The sequence below is a fragment of the Corticium candelabrum genome, chromosome 14 (assembly GCF_963422355.1).
Source record: "Corticium candelabrum chromosome 14, ooCorCand1.1, whole genome shotgun sequence".
Taxonomy (NCBI): Eukaryota; Metazoa; Porifera; class Homoscleromorpha; order Homosclerophorida; family Plakinidae; genus Corticium; species Corticium candelabrum.
Genome location: NC_085098.1, coordinates 919,290 through 944,412, shown reverse-complemented (window position 1 = coordinate 944,412; position 25,123 = coordinate 919,290). Strand labels below are relative to the sequence as shown.

Genomic DNA, 25,123 nt, shown 5'->3' with positions numbered 1-25,123 from the left:
ACATAAGAATAACTATTAGACTAATCGTATTAATAGCCTGAGGCTTGGTGACATACGAGCTGATTTGATCATTAGTAGTATAAACGGTAGGCGGGATGATCCCAAACCCTCCGGCGTTGTCGTGTTATACGGGAATCGGACACGACAGCGCGAGAGGGTCTGGTACGAGGCTAAGTCTCCCCTTATATGTCGCATGGAAACTCTCAAAACGCTGCGTCTGTCATGACATGCATATACTAGATCCATAATCTGGAACGACATTTAACGCCGTTTCTGTGAACATGCACCAAATCAACACACTTCACCTGGAAGTCATAGTTCAAGTGCAATTGCTGGTACAATCTCGTGCAATAGGGTTGCTGGGCCTTCAAAATCACACCTACTATTATGTGGTGCCTTATGTCACATAGAATACTGAACAAAACTTTTTAATGAATTGAACACCATACACAGCAAGCAAGCTACTCCACAGCAAAAGTTCATTGTATTGTATTTCAAGTATCAAGCCATTACTAAAGTTATGACAAATAATAGCTAAACGTACTATATAGGTTATCTCCATAAATTGCAGTATGTGACAGCGTTATCTGGAACATAATCAACATAACTGTGTAATTAATTGTACTAACAACTCTTTCTGTCAGTTAATGAACACAAGTTTAAACTTCAATTGATTGATTTGCCATTAAATTAATCAATCATACGTAAGACTCCAAATCGTCTGAAAACTTGCTCCAATCAGGCATAGAGTGCATCACACTGGCTGATTGGGTAGAAGATTGATGTGAAACAGTGCCTCGACGACTCGGTGTTTGTGAATGGAATGAAGACTGTGGCAAAGACTTTGCCCTTCCTTGGTACGACAGTGGACGACGACTCCCAGAAAATGAACCTTCGGCTGGTCGACTGACAGATATCTGAGGAGTAGGAGGCGCTTTCGAACGCCAATCAAAACTACTAGACTCGTGTGACTCGCGTGCAGATAAAGGAGACTGCAAGATTGGTGACCCAGAAACCAAATCGCTCATTGGTGGCAGTACGTAGTCCCCAGGAGGTGAGAAAGCACTACCCGAGTCCAAACTGCTCACACTGTCTACCTGCTCCACAAGAATAGATGGAAAGACTCCAACACGACCTTCATATTCGCCTTCCCAAAACCCATCATCAACACCGTTGTCATCTTTGCGTAGTAACTTGATGATTGCTCCCTCAGGAAAAGAAAGTTCATCATTGCCGCTTGCCCTGTAAGAGTAGAGAGCTCTCAGCACTCGAATATTGTCTAAACGACAAGAAATGAATGAGTTAGACAGCAAACAAACTCTACACCAAAAACACAAGCATATGACATTACCTTGAACTCTTTCATCAGTTAGCGTAGTGTCGGCATCATTTTGAGACTGAAATGTCAAATCTTGAGGTGGCGACTCCTCGGAAACTTCGACATAGGATTCAGGAAAGAACCCTTCGATTCCTAATGAATTACAACCCTACACGACAACATGCATACAGCATAGCCATATCTGACAACAACAACGTAAGGAACCAATACACACACCTTACACCATCCGAACCCATCATACCAAAGAACCGACACCTCCTCTCCTTCATGAATTGACAGCTCATCCTCCTTAGTTGCCTCGTAGTCATACAAGACGATACCCTTGCGTGGCATGTCGAAATGGCGATTTGAACTTTGATCGTCATCATCGTCATCTAAGCCAGTAAATTGATTTTCGCCAAATGATCCTTCTGGAGAACTTTCAAAGTCGACACTTCCATTTGGTGCTTCGCTTGTCGTCTCAAGAGACAAAAGACTTCCAGACATGTTACTGTCCCCTGCATAAGCATACATACATCTACAACTAACCATTCACTATTACACTCTTGATTGATAATTACAGACCAACATTGAGCAGATTCTCTCGAGAGTCTGAAACACCGGCTGACTTCTTCCACTGATCGACATCCACTAGATGAAATAACTCAAATTAACACCTTAACAATAAAGTGAAGCTACAAGCCTTGCCACCAACCTCCAGCATCTCTCAAAACTACTAATCTAGCTTCTGCTTTCAATTTCTGAATCTGCAATACCAACAAACATCAAAACCACAGATGACCGAGCAATGACCAATGTGTTCAATTACGGTGTGTGTGTCACATACCTCAGCCTTACGAATTGCATTTTGAATATCATCTATTTGTTGATCAACGTCGACTTGAGCATCAGCACTGCCAAACTCAGGAGTCTGTAACCAAACCACATGAGCAGCTAACATATGAGATGAGTATATTCAAGTACCGTTGTGTAAGCAGTGGACACAGTCTGCAAGCCTCGCAATGCTTTGGTCTTCTCACGAATGGTACGAAATTCTTTCGTAATTTTTGTGGCACATTTCCTTGCCTCTTTGTTCAGTATCACATCAGCTTCATATTCCTGCACCAACTGATTTACAGTATCGTCCTTGTGTGGCTCAAATGCAAATCTGTTAAATTCCACCAGCTGTAGATTAGCACGTAAAAATGACTTCAGTTCAAATTCTCGACTAATCTAAACAAAATGCAGAGCAGGGTAATATTCTCAAATTTACTAGATCCCTGCACACACACACACACACACACACACACACACACACACACACACACATACACACACACAGACACACACACACACACACACACACACACACACACACACACACACACACACACACACACACACACAACCAGGCAGAATTAAACGTCAATAACAGCATCAATTAATCAGCACCACGTAAAATTGCAGTATGTCAAATTACAAAGACAAAACAGTGACAGTGTCCACTTGGCTACACACTCTGTTAAAGGAGCACTCGAAGAATTGTGCAGTGTCTAGTGTGCAGCGTAGTATGCTACTGGCTCCTGTCTTCGCTTGCTAATGGGAAATCCATACTAACCAAGTTGGGTATCTGGGCGCTATCTCAGAGCAAACCCGACAGATGTACGTTAATTAAGACTGTTTCATAACTTAAAAACTGACGGGGGGGGGGGGGGGGGCTTTCAAGAATTTTGTACACCAAGAGGAGTGTTTTTGGCACGCAATCAGATCACGTGAGCCTTACTGACACAATCACGTTCCCGGAAAAGGTCTGTGCTGTTTCTGTCACTCCAAACACAGTGGAAACCGTCATGCTACTTTCAGACCATCTAGAGACTGACCTTTTTGTGCGATTTATTTCCGTCTGACAACATTCGAGGGAATCGGGGTTTTGTGAGATTCTTTGGTGTTGAAGGCAATGGATGCTGTCGTCGATTGTGTTCTAACAGTTTACAAGGCACTCATCCCTACGCAGGAACACTTTCGCAAACGCCCTCGATCACCGGACCTCGCTATTTCGGTAGCGAAATATGCTGCGCACTAGACGCTGTGCAGTTCTCTGGAGTGTGCCTTTAAGTTCCAGTTTAAAGGTACCAACTATTTTAGGTAAATAGAAGTAGTACCTAGTTGAAGTAAACAAGAGCTACTAAAGTTTGATAACACAACATATTAAAAATTGCTGGCCAACTATAAAGTATTTCAGTGCAAGAAATTGTATATGGGGCATAGATTGCTCTCAATGTAATTGTGAGGCACTAATGATATCAATTAAGTTAAATGTAATGATGCCGCTCGCACAGCCTGTATGTCAGCCCTCAAAGTTCAGTTTTTGCTCCACTAAAGAAATAATTTAGCAGCCAGCAAGGAGCTAGCCCCGTCCTTTCTCCCAGTAGTGAGGAATGGTTGTGGCAACCTAAAAACTGTAGCACTGGTTCCCAAGTACATAATACAGCAGCAATCACCAAGAAATACACAAAATTTAGTGCATTCATACGGATGTGAGGTCCTCAAAATGTCATGATTTGCAGTCACACCATGAAAAGAATCTTCTTTGTTGGTCACTGACTATCCAGTTTTGATATCCACAATTGCATATAGGTACTGTGGCGTAATATGTAATGTGGTCTCTTTCCTAAGCTTGCTGCACTAAGCATGTGCAATCCAAACACTTTGTGATTAAATTAAACTAATGTGAGCATGCCCTGACTCGCTTACCAAAGCAACATAGCTACACAGATTTCACTTCTCTTCGGAAAGCACTTTGCCCTTCTTCACATGTAAGTGTCCCACTATGTGTACCTGTTGTTTAATTAATTATCTCAGCAATTTTGTCTGTGTCTTAGACGGGTAGGGTAATTAGTCTTCCTCTGAGTAAGCAAGTGCACTTAGTTCACAGTGAGCACCAAAATTTTATTGCATTATCTAAAGCTTTCACTGCTGCCATGCCCATTAATCGACACCTGAATACCCAGCTTTGCAATAGTTCTGTCTATTGACCCTTATGCATGTACAACTTATGAACAGCACTAGGAAGGGCTCACTGGCAATTGAAATTGATTTACTTGCCAGAGGACGTGAACATATGTAATTTGTCATAAGTATGACACAAGAGCTACTTGATTGGCTCAGGTGCACACGTGTAACCATGAGTGTGCACCTTTAACTTAAGGTGCAGGGTCATGCTTGGACATGCGCATTGACAAGGGTGCACTTTTTCAAACACTCAGTAACCGCGAGGACTTCAGACGCTCTAATTTGCACTGAAGGCAAAGCTGACTGAAGTCTCTCCATAGCCTGAATTGGAACAATCAAAACGTTGCAGTATGACGTTGCATTAGACCGTGACTCTGGTAACTAAATTCTAAGCTTTTTAGATGTAGTTCTCTGAATTTTTCTTCTAAAACCTCAAACTGAAGTTTCTACACTGTAGTTTCAGTAAATTTCGACAAGCACCCTCGTACTTCGAGCCAGATCGGAGTTCCTTACGCTTTGCACGTGACCAGAACACACATGTCACATTCCCGTATGTGGCATTTGCCGTAGTCGCGTCTTTCTCTCAGAATAACCGAACGCACTCAGTTCACAGTGAGCACCAAAAATTTGTATTGTTTAAAGCTTACACTGCTGCGATGCCCGTCAATCAACAGCTAAATAGCCAGTTTTGCAGTAGCTTCGTCTAGTGGCCTTTGTGCATGTGCAAACAGCATTGGAAGAGCTTACTGGCGATCAAAACTGATTTTCTTGCCAGAACACTTGAACATATGTTACGTACAATAGCTACAATGCAAAAGCTACCTCACTTAAGATCGGCTCAAGTGCGCATGTCCGACCGTGACCCTGCACCTTTAAACATGCCTAAAGTAACTTAACTGCTACATACACTTAGGTGCAATATAAACTGAGTAGTACATGCACCTCACAAAATAACACATGCATAAAGTATATCATTACCACCGTTCTCCAGTCATTAATGTGTCAGTGTCTTATCACATTACAGGATTTCCTGCAGACACCTCTACCACCAACCTCAGTATTGTATTAATTAATTCATATCAACACAACTTTTTTCTGATATCTAACGTAATGCAATAGTATTACGAATAATGAGGTAATGATGTAATGCAATGTGTCATTCCCTGCGGGTTACCGCCATTCTGAACAGGAACGTACTTTACTGGACTTGTGGAAAGCTGACTTCTCGTGATCTTCTACACCTCCTTGACTCCCAGCTTCAAATGTGCAGTACCATCAAGAGATGGTGACTTTCGTTTTACTACCCGGTACGTGGCCGTAACTTCGACAGTAAATGTATGAGCAGAACATTACCATTTTACCATTGCCATGGACTTCCTTCTTCAACCAATCACGATTTGGTGCCTACTGATCAAATACAGAACTTGGCTTCATAGCTACGCTTGTTTGCAATGGCTTTGTGTGGTTCCTGTTCGCTGTCTGTGTACTCTGCTATGGGGTATGATCGCTTCGAATGACATAGATCAAAATCTATTCTTCTCAACTTACGGAACAAAGCGGGAGTCATCAATTCGAGCTATTATATACACGCATGCGTCAATTGCCCTAGTTGCCAAATGTAATACAGAAACAAGTATAGACAAAACTATACTGCTAGGAAAGTGGGTCAGCAGCAATTTTTGACAGTCGACTAACATTCTCCATAGCCGACTTTGAGATGATTGGATGGCTCTGTGAGAAACCCTGACATTACCTACCCGGCTCCTATAATCTACTGATTACAAAAACAAGAACACATACATGCACGTTCCTTTTCTCTATCACAGAGGCATATGACAGTGCAATAGAGACAACTCACCATTCCAGCTTGACTGTGCAATCTTTGGTAGCTTTCCAAAGATGAACATGATGCTTTTACTTCCATGTCTGCCATTAGACTAAACCATTCTCGTAATTTTCCAAACAAATCAGCATCCATTGTCTACAACAACAACGATTACTTACACATATAGTAATACCTCACATTTACGTTAAGGGCATGCCATTATAGCTGAGGTCTAGCAGAAATGCCAAATTGACAACTCTACAAATTCAATGAACAAGCACGTGATTAAATGGCAGAGATACCATTGTCAGCTGAGGTACCCAAATATATTGTTATCGTCTGAAAAGCGGTAATACGCTCCAACAAGACAACCAATAAAGAAGAGCACATACGTAGCAATGTGGAGAAGTTCAAACGATCAAGCAGATTTGACCAAACCACAGGTGCAAGTAAAGCAACACAAATATGCAAGTCATATCAATCCTGTTGACATAAAGCTAGCAGCTATCATTTAAAAAGACTCCACCTTTAGACTGTTTCTAACATAGTACATAAACACATAGAACTACTCTAATTTTAGCTACATAATTCCTCAAGTCGCAACCTGTTGGTATCTGACTGCACAACCTAACTCAAGATAATGGCAGGCTGTTAGGGACCATTCATAAATTAATACACTTACCAAGAAATGAGCCACGCCCATTGGTTGTAGAGTTGTCTGTACTAAAAAAGGTACATTTCATAATAAATAGACACTATGCCAAAAACACACATTGTGCCATATGCCATTGTTTGAATATGATGTTGAAACAATGGATTATGGAAACTGAAACAAGTAGACATACATGCAGCCTTGGTGCACACTACATACTATGTACTTACAAATGGCTAAAGTGCACTAGCAAAATCAACCAATGCAGGTGCCCCCATGCATATGGCTTCCCCACCAAGAAAGAAGCAGAAAACTCTACTTGGGTTATAGCCAGGTCAGCTACAAAAGCTTTTAAAATAGAAGCTACCGTTGCCAAGTCACTAACTGGTCATCAGACTGCTATGATGTGGTGTGATGTTGTCCTTGTGCTCCTGCAGACTAGTAAAACTGTGCAGTTCAAGGTGAGCTCTCATTGTGGTCTTTGTGGAAACAACAGAGGTTCACTAATGCTTGCTGCCCTCAAAGGGCTTAAGAGATTCCAACATGTAAAGCGATGTTTGATTCAGCTCAGAAAGCTTGAGAAAGAAAACTACAAATCCTTGGATGCCTTAACTAACCCTAGAATGAACTATTAAAAGTCTTTACTGTTTGCTATATTATTATAACTATGTCGTGCTCAACCAGATCAGTCTGGTTTGCAAAGTCTATTACAAGTACCGGAAGCAACCCTGCTTCGGAAGTACTTAGACCATCACGGCTGTCTAGAAAGAAGACATGACTTATTATTATTATTCTTATGTGTTGCTATGCCCCTCCATGATGGGCAAGTGGGGCCATCTGGACGGCAACCAACCCGGCAGTTGAGCCCACCAGGGTACATGTTTCTGTCTAGTCCACCCAGCAATCAATGACTAGCCAATTCGATGTAGATTGCAGGCATTACGGTGACGGCAAACTCGATACAGCATGCCTGGTGGATATCAACGACCACCAGGAAAGCACTGAACGTCATCGTCAACGGACCGTTCGCCAGACCACAGAAACTCCCCAACGACAGAAACGAGTCATCGTCTCATGGACAAAGCTAGAGAAACATGAGAAAGACAGACAAGTTTCAAAATTTACTGTTGTCACTGGGGTTCGAACCCCCAAACCATGGAGTGATAACCATTGTCACTAACCACTACTATTATTATTATTATTGTCGTGCTCAACCAGATCAGTCTGGTTTGTAAAGTCTATTACAAGTACCGGAAGCAAATACTGCTTCAGAAGTCCTTAAACCATCATGGCTGTCTAGAAAGAAGACATGACTTTACGAAGGCTCCAAGTAGACCCCAGAATTATTATGTGTTGCTACGCCCCTCCATAATGGGCAAGTGGGGTCTTTACCCCCATCTGGGCGCCCACCAACCCGGCAGGTGAGCCCAGCAGGGTACATGTTTCTGTGTAGTCCACACGGCGATCAATGACTAGCCAATTCGATATAGATTGCAGACATTACAGTGACAGCGAACATCGGGACAGCACGCCTAGTGGATATCAATGACCACCAGGGAAGCACTGAATGTCATCGTCAACAGACCGTTTGCCAGACCACAGAAACTCCCCAACAACTGAAACGAGTCATAGTCTCATGGATAAAGCTAGAGAAACACGAGAGAGAGACAGACAAATTTTCATAATTTATTGTCATCATTATTATGTGTCGCTATACCCCTCCATAATGGGCAAGCGGGGTCTTTACCCCCATCTGGGCACCCACCAACCCGGCAGGTGAGCCCAGCGAGATACATGTTTCTGTGTAGTCCACACGGCGACCAATGACTAGCCAATTCGATGTAGATTGCAGGCATTACAATGACCGCAAACATCGGGACAGCATGCCTAGTGGATTTAAATGACCACCAGGAAAACACTGAACGTCATCGTCAACGGACCATTCGTCAGATCATAGATTATTATTATTATTATTATTATTAATTAAACAGGTAAAAGCCCAAGTTGTGATATGTCACACCTTCATGTAGCTGCGTCATATTCAGGCATAAATCACAGTGTGCAGTTGTTGCATTTTAAGCATAGTTTCTCCATTCTATGAATGTCTATCAGTGTATCTAAGTGTGCACAATACTTGCAGTGCTGCTCAACAAGTTCATCCAAAGTTGTTGTACCAATTTGCAATAGGTACTTTCAATTTGGTTTGAATAGTTAACATTTAATGCCCATTTTGGAGTAACGGGTAGCGTCTGGGGTGGAAACGGGTATGCCCATTTCTTGGTAAATGTATAAATTTACAAACAGTCCCTTATTCCCAATGTAGAATCTATTATAACATCAATCTGCTAAACTCAGCCATGAAACAGCATGCCATACATATGAGGTAATATGATACAAACATCCTACTGGTAAGGAAGTCCTAACCTGCATCAGACTTGGTATATCAGTAACATAATATCTCTCCTGATGTGCATTGAGAGCAGAGAGGGACAAAATGTACTCGTTACGAGCTACCACGGAACGCTTTTCACACAGTTGCAGCTTTGATTCTGCTTGGGCAAACTTCTTTTCCAGTTGAGATTTTGACTGGTAGAAACGCATTGTCTTTCTATTCCTCCTGTAACAAATTCAAACATGATCATTGTTTGCTTGTTTTCACGTACATTTCATAAATAACAAACTCTCACATGTACATACTATCACGAACTATCACAAAAACGTCAAATTCACTTGCAGTGGTTGGACCATGTGTAATTCAGTAAGGCTATATTGTTATATCCTTATATAGTGTGCTTGAGTACTATTCCTAAAACTCGTGCTTCGAATTCAGGAAAGGCTGGCACTCCTGTTATCAGGTTGCTATGCCAGTAATACACACCTCCAGGGCTAGTTGCTTCGCAGGAGTTCATACAGGATTTGGGATGTTGTAGGGCGTGAAAATCAATGCACACACAGTTGCGTAGTTACAGTTACAGGTGTGTAGATAGATATTACTGAGTCAGTGAGTGACTCTTGCCTATGTGTCATTCTAAACCAACTTGGTGTTCATTAAACTTAGCCCGGCTTGACTGAAATGACGCCATCAGCGCCTAATCTATGGTAAGGGAATCCCCGGGTTCCTGGATGAGGGTACCATCTGGAACCCTCTGCTTTGAGTGTGACACAATGGTAAAGTCTACAGATACGTGAGCCTATTAACTTCATTGACTGTAGAACTAAATTCAGTACTGTACACACAGGCTAAGCTAACTGTCTGTTAGCAAGGTTTCTTGAGTCATTCCTGATGGCAAACCGCTCAATTGTGACAATGTCCAATGTACAACCATACTAGCCATGACAAAGACACATATACATCTCTCCCAAATAAAATAAAATAAAATATAAGGCCGCACCAAAGAAAGTTGTCTGATTGGGGTAACATGCAGCGGAAAAAGACAGGCGGGAGGATTTTTTGTTTTTATTATTATTGTTTTTTTGATATCTATGATATGGTTTTACTATCAACGTTTGACAGGTATCGACGCTTAAACTCAGCATGGAACTGCACCTCATCATCTAACTCTGCGTCTTGTTTGGAGGAAGTGTCTGTGGTCGTAGTTCGCACACTATGTACATCGTCCACCAGATCACCTAATCCAAGCTCCTGCAATACCTCATGAAATCTACAGTTCCCAGAAACACGAAGAATCTTGCCATCTCTCAAAACGCATGCTCCCTAGGACACGGATACGCACAAAGCAACAGAGGACATTTTATTTCTTGGTATGCGCATGTGCAAAAATTACCAGCGACCCTCCAAACAGGGGCAGGCAGGTTACCCCAAGCTGACAATTTTTTCGGGTGTGGCCTAATTCCCATAACATCATGAACATGCTTACCAAAACAGAAACTATACACATACCGATCTTGTGCTTCAAAATAGTTTTTTCTAGCAGCTGATGCAATGCTCTCCAACTCTCTGTATGTTTTCTTAGCCTACAACAACACTGAAATATAAGTGTTCAGAGCTATGTACACATATTGTATTCAATACACAAACACCACTAAACACAGAGTAGCACCATACCTAAATACATACCTTAGTGACTGTAATATTATAGGTCACTGCTATTATTAGTAGATCAAGGTCTATCAAAGAATGAGGAAGCTCAACAAGTCCAGCTCTAAGTCTCATTACCACCTCAACAAACCATTTACAAAACAAGCAAAGCTTCATAAATAGCACATTAAAGCAAGGATGCCTATGAAGAAACAAACTCCCTACAGATACTACACTGTCTAGCAGAATAGACTAGCTAGTGGAATACTACAGACTGTAATCCAATAGTATATCTTAACATCTAATGACATAATGGATAATGACATTGATATTCTATTTGTCTCATATGACATCAAAGGTTGCGCTATTCATTCCAAGGGCAAACTTATTCAAATACAAACATAAGATTACCAGACCATACATTTCTACATACATTATACACACCCACTAATAGTACATGCAAGCAGCAAAACATCTGATCATCTAACCTTAGATACATCTCGCAGTGACTGCTGCAGTTCTGCATGCATTCTGCTTGAAAGATCATGGCACTACAATCACAGTTCAACCTCCTACAATTTTGTGTACAACACAATACTTTGCCACACTTGAAGAACCTTCTTGAATTGCTGACTCTTATTCTGCCTCTCAGACTTGACAGGTTCAGCAACCTCTGTTGCCAACCGCTCAGCAATAGACATCTTAGTTTTACACATGGCATCGGTCTCTTCCAAAAATGATCTCCAAACCTCGGATACAGATCTACATAAAATTACACTGTCTCCACTGGCAGGTCATCACTAGCCACTAAAAAGGCTTCGCAATGGTTTTACAGGGAGTTCTATTAAATAAATGTAGCGTGTCATTGGGAAAACAGAGTAAGCAGGAAGCTAACCTGTGGCAAATACACGCATCAAACCAGAAAACCTCTACAACTAAAGCTAAATTTAGATTACCAAAAATTGGAAAAAAGATAAAGATAACAGTGAATTGCAAACTTGCATGTATGCTACTGTGTAGTACCAATACCTACAGAGCACAAGAGAAGATATAATCACCTATTGCCATTGTGTTCTTCTGCAGGAGACAGTGAGTTGACCTCTCTCTTCTGCAGAAATTGGGACGTCAGCCTCAACATGCTCTAAAACAAAACAGTATGCTACACTTTCCAAGCTTCAACACAGAATAGCATGTTGTCGTTGTCTCCACAAAAGAAACTCTGAAAATACCCTTCTACGTAGTTAGGTAATTAGACCACGTTTAGGCAATGATCGCCACCATCCAAGGCAGTCCGATTGGAAGGCGGGGAGACAGCCAGCCAAGTGACTGCCAGCATAGGATGCCTGACACCTTGTTCTCACGCACTGCAATGAAGTCAGCGAGCGCCCCAGCTTCCCCCAGTAGTACTGTAACACCGTACGACAAATAAGTTTCCGAGAAACCCGACATACGACTACACCACAGACAATCAGTCGCCTCTCTTCGGCCTCTGCCGTCTTTACGTCAACACATGGGCACCATGTTGGCATACAACATAACTATCCGACCGCACGGCTTACCTGAGCATACTCCTTCTCGATGTTCGAGCGTTGCTTTGCGAAATTCCTGCACGATACGATAAGCATTCCATAGTCAAGGTCACATTCCGCAAAATGTCGCAGAAAGGAAGTTCACAGACGTTTACCGAATTTCGTCTAGAAGGTCAAGCTCCAGCTGATTCTTTATTTGAAGACGAGTTGTCTGGTCTCCCTGGGTTGCTCTCAGAGCAGTCAGCGTTTTGCTCTAGAAACATACGATAATTATTAGACAAAAAGCGTACGCGTTGCTGGACATACCCGGCGCAGAGGAAGTTCACGCGACATTGTGACAACCGGCTACAAGACCGAACCCTCGATGATATGGTATCAAGTCAGTGAGCACGCGCAAAGTACAAACTTCCCAGTCCCACCTACTGCACGTGACCTAAACAACAAATAGCTACTATTTGTAGATTTGACATTACGGACTTCCTTTTCAGGCAGTAGACATATTCGTGCACGCGCGGTTACAACACACGTCATGGCCTACTTTGACTTTCCCTCACATGCTCGGTTACATCAGTGCAAATTTACACATCGATCTAGTCCAGGAAACAGCAGTTGCAACCAATCTTTTGGCACAGCTTTCTTAACAACGACTTTCTAATTAAAAGGTTAGCAGTGTCAGTAATACTGTATCTAGCAGCATCAGAGCTATAGCGTAAAACTAAAGTCTAGCTCTAGGCTATGACCTTGTGCCAGAAACTAAAAAAGCTTAGCGATATCGATTTATCTACCATTCTAAATTTTAGTGCAGCTCTCTGACTCAAAGCCCTCTTATTTTAACTTTACTCTCTAGCCATTAGTTAATATTGCAACTCATTTCTCATGAAAATGTACACGGAGGTGAAGTCTCTAGATCTGATGCATGTAGACCATTGTTGTGTAATTGATAAAAGTAAACGCGTCTTCAGTACTTTTCGTGGTCAAACCAGATCAGTCTGGTTCCTGAGCTCAGTCTCGTTCCTACGGTGTACACTGTCTACACTAAGCACGCGCAAGACGCTGGACGTCCGAGGTAGACTACTCAAGCCATCCTGGTGCTATTTTCAGTGCAAGCACACAAGTTACGCCAAAGCTGGAGCTGCGTACGTTACGACGACTCAGTGGAGTACCATGTTCACATGTCGTCTGTTCGGCTGTTGGACTGCTGTCCTGCTACTCATTGTTTCAGGTTAGATGTCAGAGATTCATTCTAGGGAAGCTTGTGTATTTCGACAATGCGAGCGGTGTTGAAAGTGTTGTATACAATTTTTTTGCTGTGCTGCATCTCTCACTGCATGCATATTACGTATCACGTGCCACGTGAGTAGATTTTGTAACAAACGTCTCTAGATATCATACATTCTACTCGCAGTGGTGGTTCCAAACATCTGGAAATAAAAAAAAGGAGTAGTCAGACAACACTGCGCAAGCACAAAAGACTTAGTTAAATCAACTACAGTACATGGAAGAAAAAGATCTTAGAGAGAAAAAGACAAAGAGATGAAAAAGTTGATTTTGCCTGCAGCCAATAAAAATGTTTAAATTTAGACAAAAATTTTCAAGACTGTAATGTGTATACCCTATATCTAATGGTAAACGTGAAAAAGTAAATTAATGATGGAAAATTACACAATGTAGGTAAGTACAAGTATGATCAGTCCAGTCTGCTTTCCTTTGAGTTTCTTCCATTCTTTATCCTTTTGTCTGCTACAGTTTCTAATTTGCAGTTAAGAAAACGACAAATGGACAAACTACAGCAACAACCTGACACTTACCAAGGACTAATACCAGATCTCACAATCAGGCAGCATCTCACAATCATGCTTCATCACACCATTAGTATTTTAGAAAGGCTGTGTACAAAGTGAATTCAACATGACCAACAATGTTGTCATCCTTTAACTCAATTGCATGATATACAAACGTGTCCAACAACTGCCATGATCTGTTTCAAAAGCAGTGTAGGACAAATCGTTTGCCCGGGTTCCCCAGAACAACCAAGAAATATGTCCGAGCAACTGAAACGGCAGGGCAAACTATGATTGCCCCGGGACAACTAAAGGCTACCCTACCTACCAGCTTGACTACTGTAGAGAGGTGTACTTTAAAGTAAAAGGACCTTGTACTTTAAAGTAAAGGGACCTTGGTTAGTAAACTTAATTGTAGATAAGTCCGTTTTGCAGACCTACTTGAGCATTTAGGTGTCATGTTAGATGACAGATCAAATATCTGTGGGTCCTTTCCTAATTAATTACGTGCCAGATTGGGCATGAGGTGTAGTGTCAGGTTGTGCTACTTTGCCCATTTATGCTTGTATTGTAACCAAAAGTGAAAAAATTGTAGACAAGCAACCAAAGATCCGGGTTACTGCATTCTTTTTAACTTAATTAATTAAGACAATCTCTGCAAATCCTAAATCATGATGGGCCAAAATTTCAGCTATGTTTCAGAGTCCTTTGTGGTTGATAGTACAGTACTGCTGTTTATCTGCACCCTTCTGATGGCCCTGCAAATCATTTGCCTGTCTGTGTATCACAGGTTGTCTGTTTGTCTGTCTGTCTGTCTGTCTGTCTTCATATATTTTTATACATCAAAGCTAATACATGTGAAACTAAAGTAACAGTCTCACAACTACAACAACAGATTATACAAATACATAACAAGTAGAATTAAAAAGCTAAAACTTGCAAACTACAAACAAAAGGCTAGACTCTACGGCTAAGTACAAGAAAAGCAAGTCAAAAGAAATGATAACATCAGAATCCAAAGAAGACCAAGAGATGATGACAACAGAATTCTGTCTGTCTGTCTGTCTGTCTGTCTGTCTGTCTGTCAATACATATATTTCTTATACAAAACATTATTACAGTCTATAATACGCTAAAAATCAGCAAGTTCTACTAAGACAAATTGGACCTAAGAGGTCCCTAATTACGACTAAGAGTCATCAGTTGACAATAAGCTAACAGAGTTACTACTGGCAACAACTGACTCACCACTACACTGGACTCTGCTCATCATTAGCAGTAACACTCTTGCATTGCATTGCTACATCGCAATTGAGAATCGAGTCGTCCAGTAATTTTTGAACTCGTCTTATCTACACTCAGTTGTCTGTCTGTCTGTCTGCCTATTTGTCTGTCAATGAGTTTTTATACATTAAAGCTAATACGTACATCAATGTTAATACATGTGATAAAATGCAAAAGATTTACGTGCACTGTCCTCTGGTCTGTTTGTTTGTTAGCTGTAGTTTGCCTGTCTGTAAATAGATACATTTCATAAATCAACTATAGCCCATAGCAATAGCGGTCATGGATTTAGTTAATGGGCAACCAGAGTAATGACTGGGCAACCAGAGTAATGACGGGGCAACTAAAAACTTAAATGCATGGTTGCCTGGGGACAACCTAGAGATGAAACGATTTGTCGTACACTGAAAAGGCACACATAGAAGTAAATACATTCTGCCAAACAAAACATTCAGTTTTTTGACAAAGCAAAGCAAACCTACTCAATCCTAGAGAGAATACTGTCCATATGCAAACTAAAAGAGACTGCTAGGTTCTGCGAGCAAGTGCTTGCAAGACAAGCCTGAGAATGAAATAAAGATGAGGCTTGCAGGAGAAGCACATGCATGCATCCAGTGCTCCATGTTGAATGTGTGCCTGTAAGTTCAGGGGCAGATCCAGGATGGGACATTGGAGGCACGTGCCCCCTGGTAGTATAGACTCTAAGAGATTAACAATTCTTTAATAAACTAACTTGAAGAAGCAAGCCAATATGTTATAAGTGTTAATTTTGTACGCTTTTAATAAATATACAAAGCGACTCTTCATCTACATATTTAGAGTTAGCAAAGCTATGGAAAGTGTTTTAATTACAGAAACCCTAAAAGGATGTCGCAAAGATGTCGAAACTACACACGACAAAGAAGCTGAAGAATTTGTAGGCGGCTTTCAGTCGATATCCGTTCTCCAAGAACATGTGGACGTCAAACAACTAGAAACAATACACCAGCTGCTGAACCTGAGGAATAGTATCAATGGAAATTGACTATACCCTTTTAGACCATTTGTTGACAAAAATGTTGACCGGGTATAAAGAACTGCAGAATCAGGCAGTTGAAGGGCTAAAACTTGTTCCAACTACCATGACATCTCTCAAACGTGAACAAAACTTTACATAAACTTTTGCGATTTGCCAAATAATGCTTCTTTCAAGCTGAATTGCATCAATGGAACATGTTGTGCATTGATAACAACAAAGAAAAGCCAACAACTATTTCTAAGGCACTCAAGAAGTGTGAAGAAGCATTCTTTAGTAATTACATACTATTTTGAAAATTTGTGCGGCTTGGCCTGTGTTACTAGCTGCAAGACAGTGAGTGCGAACAAAACATAAGGGTGCTTCACCGGTTAAAACTTATGTCGGATCCACAATGTCACAAGAAAGAATGACTTTCATCGCTCTATAGTATATGTTCACAGAGACTCAAAATTAAGTGTGGTTGACATCATCAGTCAATTCGCCAAACGAAAGCCTCAGCTGCCAAACATTCTATCGCAAGTTGAAGGTGACTTTGATGATTCAGCGTTGACTGTGATGAATAGGACAAAATCTAGGTGGTTGGGCACAAAAGTAATATAATTGTGATGTAATAGAATAAAGACAGCTCTAAGTAAGCTCTGATAACCAAACTACAGAGTGTCTAATATTAATTAAAATAGACTACAAGTTTTGTACAACTCCCCCCGCTTAAGCCCCTCTGGATCCACCCCTGAAGACATGAACTCACAACAAACCCTTACTGGTAATTGAACTTACCTGGGTGGTTATGGTTGACTACACAGATTAACCATAAATGTAGCAGATATGATCATGCACACAGCTGAAGATCCTCTCTCGTACATAACAATCTGCACAGTTTCAAAAAATGCCAAGAACATTTCATGTGTTACAGGAGATACTGTTTAAATTAAACAAACAACTTTCATATCACTAGAGCTGAAGCAAATAACTACCTGGTACCTTGTCAATTTTGATATTCTAATTCTAAGAGTAACCTTAATTGACAAAGCAAGACTCAGAACAATTGCAGTGCATGCCAGCATAGTTAACTAAACATATTTCTAGCTAACAAAATTTATTGCTAATTAACTATCAACTCATTTATAATTAATTTATGTAGTAATTGCTAGATTTTCTGTTTAATGAAGGTATTTCTCAACCATCATCTACCTTTCCAATGTTCACAACAGAAACGTTAGCTATTATGATGCAAGGTAGTACAACCAAAGCTGCTACTATGACGCGCAACGCTCGTTCAATGGAATCCATTCTAGCTACAACACAATCTACTTCAAACGACGCTAGTGCACATTCAGCTACTGTAATATCAAGTATTACAGACACAACAACTTCTAATCTACCTGAATCTCCTGCGAAACGTCACACTACTGCAAATCCGCCAACTGTCGCAACATCGTTGATATTCACTAAAAGGCTGCAAACTAGTATCCGAGTGGTTCCTACTGCAGTTGATATGGCTCCTACGCCATATCCAACAACAAGCGTTACTCCAACCACAACTACAAGCAGTGAGCCGCTGCTTGCAAGCATGCAGGCAACACCCACGCATGCAACTGCGGCAAGAACCTCATCCACGTTTGCGACGGAGGAAACCATTAGCAAGACTACGTATACTGCTCAATATCCGTCCACGTTACTGGTGACACGCAATCTGAGTAGCACAATGGTGTTTCGTACATCAGCAACACCATTAGTGAGTGCAACTTCTCAGAACGCTACTTCCGGATCCGCCCCACCAAGTGTCGTCTCATTATACAAGTCGTCTACGAGGAGAATTAAGAGCTCGACTTCTGGTATAGTAGTGGTAAACACTGCCCCTGTAGTGCCTACAATGAATGCGAGTCCTTCAACCAATCAAACGCCAGCTTTTCAGGGAAGTAGCTATAGATCAGAAGTGGCCACGTCTTCTACTTTGGATGTACGCGAAATACCGAGTTCCTTGACTACAGTCACTGATACTTTAAGACATCAGCAAACTTTGTCTGGTACAACTGCAAGACATCTTGATACTGCTCTAGCCAGCACTACAAGAGCAACAATAACAGCAACTACTCAACAGCCTATACTGGTCTCTCCAACACGTGTAATACACTCTGAGTCGGTTCCATTACTAACTACTCATACACCTTCTGCTAGTCCTACAGTGAGACAGAGAGGTGGAGGTAGCACGAACCTTATTCCAGTCATTGCTGGAGCTGGAGTTGGCATTGTCATTATTATGATTGTTATTGCCATTTTGTTGTGCAAAAGATATTTTGGTTCAAAGTCTGACAAAGAAACCAGTACTCTCCTTAAAGTGTTTCGATCTATTGATACAGATGAACGCGGCAGAGGAGTAACAAATATTGCAATGGTGGAGTTTGGTGATGGTGTAGCTGGTGAGATATCTAATTGTAGTCTAAGATTCATATTGTTTAGGATGTTTCTGTTGAAGATGATCCCGATGAGTACACTGTTGTGTACCAGTTTGAAGGTACAAATGACGACGAGGTTGACTTTGAACCTCAGGACACAGTACAGGTTTTAGAGAAGAACGACTCTGGTTGGTGGCGTGGTACTGTTTCAAAAAATGGACGTACTGGTTGGTTTCCTGCAGAATATGTAGAAAAGAAGAAAAGCAGCTTTCAACGACGAAACACAGTTACAATTGTGGCAACACCAAGAGATGCTACTACACTTGCAGCTGCAGAGCAGGTTAGTATTGACTGAAATTGCCAAGTAGGTAATGCATGTCAGTTCGTTTGCAAAGTCAGACTGCATTTGCAAGTCACATTCATGTTATAGCAGACAACATACAGATTATGTATATGACATGAGGCGTAGAACACAGTCTTATTTAGTGACATGTACATTACTGCCTTTTGAGTGGTCAACTTTATTTCTGCAGAGGCAACAAGCAGGCTTGGAAGAGACAATTACATGTCAACTTGAAACTTTCCCAACGGCAGTAAAAGCAAAACTTACCGCTGGACCACAGTCTCTATCATTGGTGGGTGAAGCTATGGTAAATAGTAATAATCTTAACCCGTTTTCTTCTGCAATGGAACATTCGTCGAGTGTTGCCAAGTGTCAGCAAACTACACCATCTCAGATAACTACCAACAATGAACAGAGCAAAACGTCAGTTGAACCGGAACCATTGAAAGCAACCACAGAAAGTCTCGTCATAGCTGCTTTGGACCGACGTTTGGTTGGAGAATCAAGTAGCAAAACGGAAGTCTTGCAACCTAGCAGCATAGCAGCAACAACTGATACGCCTGAGACAGTTAATACAGGCAATACGTCAAGTACTCATAAATACAGTGCGCTTACCGGATAGCGTTTTATATTTGTTTCTTGCATTTTTCTAGCAGTCAGTACGCATGAAGCCCTATATGACTACAAAGCTTTAAGAGAAGACGAATTGTCTTTAGGTTTTGGTGATTGTATTACCGTTCTTGAACAGGGAGATGATGGCTGGTGGCGGGGAACTAACAGTGGTGGTCAAACTGGATGGTTTCCATACAACTACGTTAGTGTTGTTGAACCTATCGGACAGTCGAACCAGACTGGGTTGGAACTATCTTTGGATACATCAGAAAGTGGAGTTAGCTCGATGGCTGAGGAAGAGGAGGGAACAGGTAACTTTATGGTGTTATTATTGTAATAAAATTCTTACTGTAAGTGTTTTAGAATATCGAGCAATCTATCCATATATCGCTCAAAGGGATGATGAAGTCTCCTTGAATGAAGGTGAAGTTGTGCTAGTATTTGAGACAGCAGACAGTGGCTGGTGGCGTGGGAGTGTCGGTCATAGCGATGGTTGGTTTCCCGGCAACTACGTGGAGGTAATGTCAATTCTGACCTTTGGTTAATTATACGTATGTAGTTGTGCGTGATTATAGAGTAAAGCTAGCACACACCATATGTCCATAACTATGGAAATATTAACACTGCTGTGTTATTGGTTGTGCACTCAGTGGAAGTATTGCACCTGTGAATAATTTACGATGAGACTGCCCACTCCTTGGTAGCTTATGGACGGACGGTCAGTGAACGCAGCATGGCGGACAAATTTGACTCTCTGCTAAACCTTTCAACTATAGGGTTAGTCAAGTAAGGAGCTTACCAGTCGTCTGTCTTTCTGAACCCAATTTTCCCGCAGTTTTTGCATGACTTGGTAAAAGAATTTTATAGCGTAAGCTAATTCAATTCTTAGGGGCTCTGTTTGATCCCGAAACGCCAATCTTAAGTCCTTGTGTTGCCGACCGCTGAAAGGGTAATTTACAGGAATTTTACTTTTAATCTTATGTGAAATACTTGATTATCTATTGAACGGAACTGAATCGAACTTCGATTGTTCAGGAATCGTGTGACATAGACACGTTTGAGGTAAATGTGTCTCTGCAAATTGTGTTCTTCAGTCCGAACGGGGTACACTGGAGGCCGGACATTATGTTGTACAGTGTGCAAGTGCATGCGTGCTCTTATTTATGCACCTACGTACACTCTTCCCAGAATGCTTGAGAGGTAAGTTGTGAAAGCTTATAAGTGGGAACAAGAGCTCTTTTTACTTAACCATGATCCGAGTAGACTATGAGTATTTGCAGACGACGTGAAGCGAAATTTATCTGAATAGTTCCCAGGCGAATTGACAATGCAACTGCTATTCAATTGTTATTGCTGGCTCTATTGTCAGTATATGGCAATGAATTCCAATATTTCACTTCCTTTGCACATGAGGAATGTGGTTAATTAAAGTATAGGTCTACATCTTATTGCACTAATCGGTCAGTCTCCCTAGCCGGCTGGGCTACTACTAACAAGGCCCGTCAAATGAGGAAATTTCGTGCATGCAGACTTTGGGGTCTTTAATGGTGCCGTTGTGTGGAATACGTCTACGATTATATTGCATTAGAAACGTTGTAGCACCCTAGCTTTGTCTGCGCCAATCAGTGTCTTGTCCAGTTTTCGCTTGTAGAATAAGTATGTCCCACTTCCACGCTAGATATTGACCGGTCAATAAATCGTCGAATAACTGTAGCGGAAGTGGAATGTGTCACTTATTCTAAGGAATACTGGACACTGATTGGCGCAACGTCTCACCTGGGTGCTACAAGCCAATTATAGACCTTCTGGCAAGTGTATAGACGAAAATACATCCACTCCGTGGGCGGAGCGGAGTGTATTTCGTTCATACACTCGCCAGCTGTCTATAACCAATACTTCCAGCATCAAAACGATAGAAACATTGATATACATTACATAGTTGCAATGTATATAATTCTGATCACGTGCTGCGAACAGTGAGTTTCTTTATGGTTTTGCAGCCGATCATTACTGAGGACATAGCAGAGGGTGACATGTCTAGCTCGAGACCACCGTCTATGGTTTTGGATTGGGTGAAAGTTTCTGATGAGAAACATCTTTCTAACATTTCAAACGAACAGGAGAAGCGTCCTCCTGATGAACGTAAACGTGAGCCGACGGTAGGGTTTCTAGCGGAATTAGCTGGCAGCCTACAAATGGTATCAAAGAAAGAAGAAGAAGAGGTAGAACGTAAAGAACCAAATGGTAGGTTTCTAATTACAGAGATCGGTCCATTTTATCATCTGCTGGTACATTTTCTGTAGATATTGTTACTGAAATTTCTAGTTTATCAAACAAACAATCTACAATAGCAAGTCAGAAGAAGGAACGGCCACCTATACTGAAAGGTGAAGCATGCAGGGCTACTGTCTCTATTGTATAAATCTGTTGCAATCGTCTTTACTGTGACAGAAAAGCCTAGGCCACGTTCAGAAAAGCCACTTTCAACTGTCAAACAAGCTCAGCAGGCAGAGATGGTCGTACCACCCTTCACAGCTCTGGATACTGTTCAACTAAAACAACCAAGTGCAGATCTTAACAGTAAAAACCTAACTAACGTCGTACCCAGCCACGTAACGACGACGGAAGACTCTCTACGTTCTACCGCTGATGCAGCCAATTCTGCATTTATTCTGGATGACCCAACTCCAGTTACAGTCCAACCTACTGAGAGTGTTTTGTCGCAAATCGGAAGCAATAAGAGTTCTGTACAGAACGCATTGCCGTCTCGGCCGTTTCTGCCCAAGCGGACCGTCAAATCAAAGTTAGTTAAGCTACCGCAAGGAGGAGCCGTCAAAAAGAGAACCCAAGCGGTTACAGTGCGACCGCCACCACCAAACCGTGCTCTTCCTCCTCCTCCTCCTGCACGTGAACTATCGCCTTCTCCTCAGATCAATCAGCAACAAGTAGCGGCAGCAAAGGAAACGATCGGAATGAGAAAGAAACAGCCGCCGTTGCCACCAGTCTTCGCAAAAAGAAGAAAACCTCCATCGGGAGAGAAACCTCGTCTTCCTACTCGCTGGAGACCGTCACCATCAAACGGCGCCCTGGAGAACAAGCAGAAGTCACCCCGACCTCCACAGCCTGCTGCGGAAGTAGATGTGGCTAAACCTGCCAATTCGCCCTCTGAAACGGTTCAGTCCGTTTCGTCTATAGGCATGTCATCTAAGCTGGACCGTGTCGACGAAGAGGTTCCACGTGACAAGAGTGATAAAGTAAAAGTGTCAGTTAACAAGCCTGCATTACATAGCGAGACGGTGCCTCGAGACCGTAAACCTTTACCTGCATCACGAGCCTCCGAAGAAGAAAAGCTCTCTCTTAGTCCGCTAGTGGCTTCTCCAGATCTCAAGCCTGTTGCCAGTCAAAAGCCTTCGGTGTCTCCAAAGCCAGGCAAACCTCCATTAGCAAGCAAACCTGTTATTGCTGAGAAACCGAATGTCGTCAGTAAGCTACAAGATTCCACGCATTCGCTAAGTGAAGCTACAAAAGCTGTTATGGGCAATAGAGCAAGTGGTAGTGTCATTACACAGGCGGCAACTACAAGAGCTAAAGTTTTACAGAAAGAAGAGAAAGAGGAAGAGTCGTCAACACTCAAGTTACGTCCTCCTCCTCCGTCTGCTACTGTGCCGCCGCCACCGTCGAGTTCTAATGTGCCGTCTTTGCAGGAAAACGCAGAGATGGAATCACAACCAGACAAACACGTTCGTCCTGATAAGAGAAAGAGGATCAAACCAGTCAAACCTTCTGATCCATCCAAGAACGAGAATGTCGCAAATAGTAAAGTTATTATGCCCGCGAAGGAGAGCAAGACGCCAATCAACCATAAGCCAGAAACTACTCCGGATACCGACATTTCACGTTCTTTGTTGAAGAAAAATGTACAGCCAACAGTCTTGTTTGTTGCATCTGGACAAGATGCGACAGCAGGGATGCTCAAGCCGTTGCCAAAGACGAACAAAGCGGACAAGACGGAGAGACGTATAAACCACGAGGAGATTCCTAGTCGTTCGAGTGCGAAGTCTGTCCTCGACGACAAACCCAAGACGGCACCTCCGAGACCTAAACGTCCTTCGACCCAACCGATGACGTCTCCTTCAGAAGTGGTAGGGAATCAAAATGGGGGCTTGTCCAAACCGAAGCAAGAGAAACGGACAGATGCTGTCCGACCACAGCCTGCTCCTCGACGTAAGGAGGCTATGGATGATGCGACAGTGCATCCAAAACCGCAACCTCGGCCTCGTCCGAAGTCCAGAGACGTGGAAGAAATAGCACCTGTAGTCCCTACTCAGAAAGTAAAACCAGCTCGTCCTATGAAAGGACCTGTCATCGATTCGTCTAATAAGAACGTGGCGGCAACACGGACACCACCTCCTTCCAGACCCCCTCCACCTACTCAATCCGCTGTTGAGAAGAATTCGGCCAAACCTGCAAAAAAAGCGACTCCGTCTGATGGTAGTGGTCTGGCTGTATCAGCCGACAAGATGAAGCCAGCTAGACCTTCAGCTCCACCATCACAATCAGACTTGAAGCGGAAGCCTGCTCGTCCCCCTCCTCCCAAATCTGATGAAAAATCGAAAGTAAAGTCTAATCGCCCTCAACCGCAGAAACGAGCTACGTCGAATCCTCTTCGAAAAGCTATTGCAACTTACCATGCACAGAGACTAGATGAATTGACCTTCAACGAAGGAGACTTGATAGTGGAGGTAAAATCGGTTGATGAGCACGGATGGTGCAAAGGTAAGGTGATAACTAGTGGCAAGGAAGGCATGTATCCGGGAAATTTTGTCGAGCCTGCATGAACTCTTACAAGCGTGATCCTGTGCTTCCGCTGAAAAACAGATAAATATTACTGAATTTCATTGTTACTGCTGGTCGTTTCTTCAGGTGGACTACCGCATGCTGGCGTGCTGTGAAAGCAGACTAGCTTTAGCTTACCGATACGTACGTTGTCGTCAACATTTTTTCATTGACTTTCATTTGTATGTACTTTATAATATAATGCGGACATTAGTGTACTGTCACGAGTAGAGATATCTAACGAAAAGAGTTCTTTATTTTACCCATCAAAGAACAAAATTGGCTACAGTATAGTATAATTAGCACGTGTGAATACTAGTTGTGTGGTATCCGTAGGCGCCTCGCGTTTGTGAGTAACACGTTCAACGGAGTTTTCAGACCGTCTGCTGACACGCCGAGTCCTAGCTAGACAATACGTATTTGTCGAAACCCTAGCTGTCATGGAAGTAAACACATGCAAACTTCTTAGTAGTCTAGA

The 25,123-nt window shown here is 42.2% G+C and overlaps 2 protein-coding genes across 4 annotated transcripts; one reads left to right on the top strand and one right to left on the bottom strand.

The window, feature by feature from the left end:
* Positions 1-412: 412 nt before the first annotated feature.
* Positions 413-17,924, bottom strand: LOC134190247 (F-BAR and double SH3 domains protein 2-like). Of its 3 annotated transcripts, none has more exons than XM_062658689.1 (18): positions 17,841-17,924; positions 17,236-17,327; positions 12,682-12,808; positions 12,531-12,628; positions 12,406-12,451; positions 11,905-11,987; positions 11,464-11,608; positions 11,335-11,397; positions 10,709-10,782; positions 9,232-9,424; positions 6,189-6,311; positions 2,303-2,551; positions 2,166-2,249; positions 2,034-2,085; positions 1,904-1,969; positions 1,556-1,836; positions 1,352-1,487; positions 413-1,279 (listed from the first exon to the last, which is right to left on the bottom strand). In XM_062658689.1, the coding sequence occupies exons 3-18, from the start codon at positions 12,706-12,708 to the stop codon at positions 699-701; spliced, it is 2,301 nt and encodes a 766-aa protein (XP_062514673.1). In that variant the 5' UTR covers positions 12,709-12,808; positions 17,236-17,327; positions 17,841-17,924; the 3' UTR covers positions 413-698. The 3 variants fall into 3 exon arrangements, with proteins under 3 accessions (XP_062514673.1, XP_062514671.1, XP_062514670.1); XM_062658687.1 differs by lacking the exon at positions 17,841-17,924 and adding an exon at positions 17,650-17,741; XM_062658686.1 differs by lacking the exons at positions 17,236-17,327; positions 17,841-17,924 and having other exon boundaries at positions 12,682-12,848.
* Positions 17,717-24,943, top strand: LOC134189893 (serine-rich adhesin for platelets-like). The gene is made up of 8 exons (XM_062658287.1): positions 17,717-18,878; positions 18,935-19,194; positions 19,388-19,787; positions 19,851-20,120; positions 20,173-20,327; positions 21,810-22,053; positions 22,113-22,196; positions 22,261-24,943. The coding sequence occupies exons 1-8, from the start codon at positions 17,717-17,719 to the stop codon at positions 24,645-24,647; spliced, it is 4,962 nt and encodes a 1,653-aa protein (XP_062514271.1). The 3' UTR covers positions 24,648-24,943.
* Positions 24,944-25,123: the final 180 nt, after the last annotated feature.

Bases quoted from the DNA above. Each gene is read 5' to 3' on its own strand.
- LOC134190247 (XM_062658689.1), bottom strand. From the start codon at position 12,708: ATGTCGCGTGAACTTCCTCTGCGCCGG. The intron at 11,398-11,463 runs GTTCTTCAAGTG...CTGTGATTGTAG, and splicing joins AGAGTCAGCAATTCAAGAAG to TGCCATGATCTTTCAAGCAG. The intron at 9,425-10,708 runs GTATGTGTATAG...AATTTGTTACAG, and splicing joins TATTTTGAAGCACAAGATCG to GAGGAATAGAAAGACAATGC.
- LOC134189893 (XM_062658287.1), top strand. From the start codon at position 17,717: ATGACGCGCAACGCTCGTTCAATGGAATCCATTCTAGCTACAACACAA. The intron at 19,195-19,387 runs GTTAGTATTGAC...TTATTTCTGCAG, and splicing joins CACTTGCAGCTGCAGAGCAG to AGGCAACAAGCAGGCTTGGA. The intron at 19,788-19,850 runs GTACTCATAAAT...GCATTTTTCTAG, and splicing joins TAATACAGGCAATACGTCAA to CAGTCAGTACGCATGAAGCC.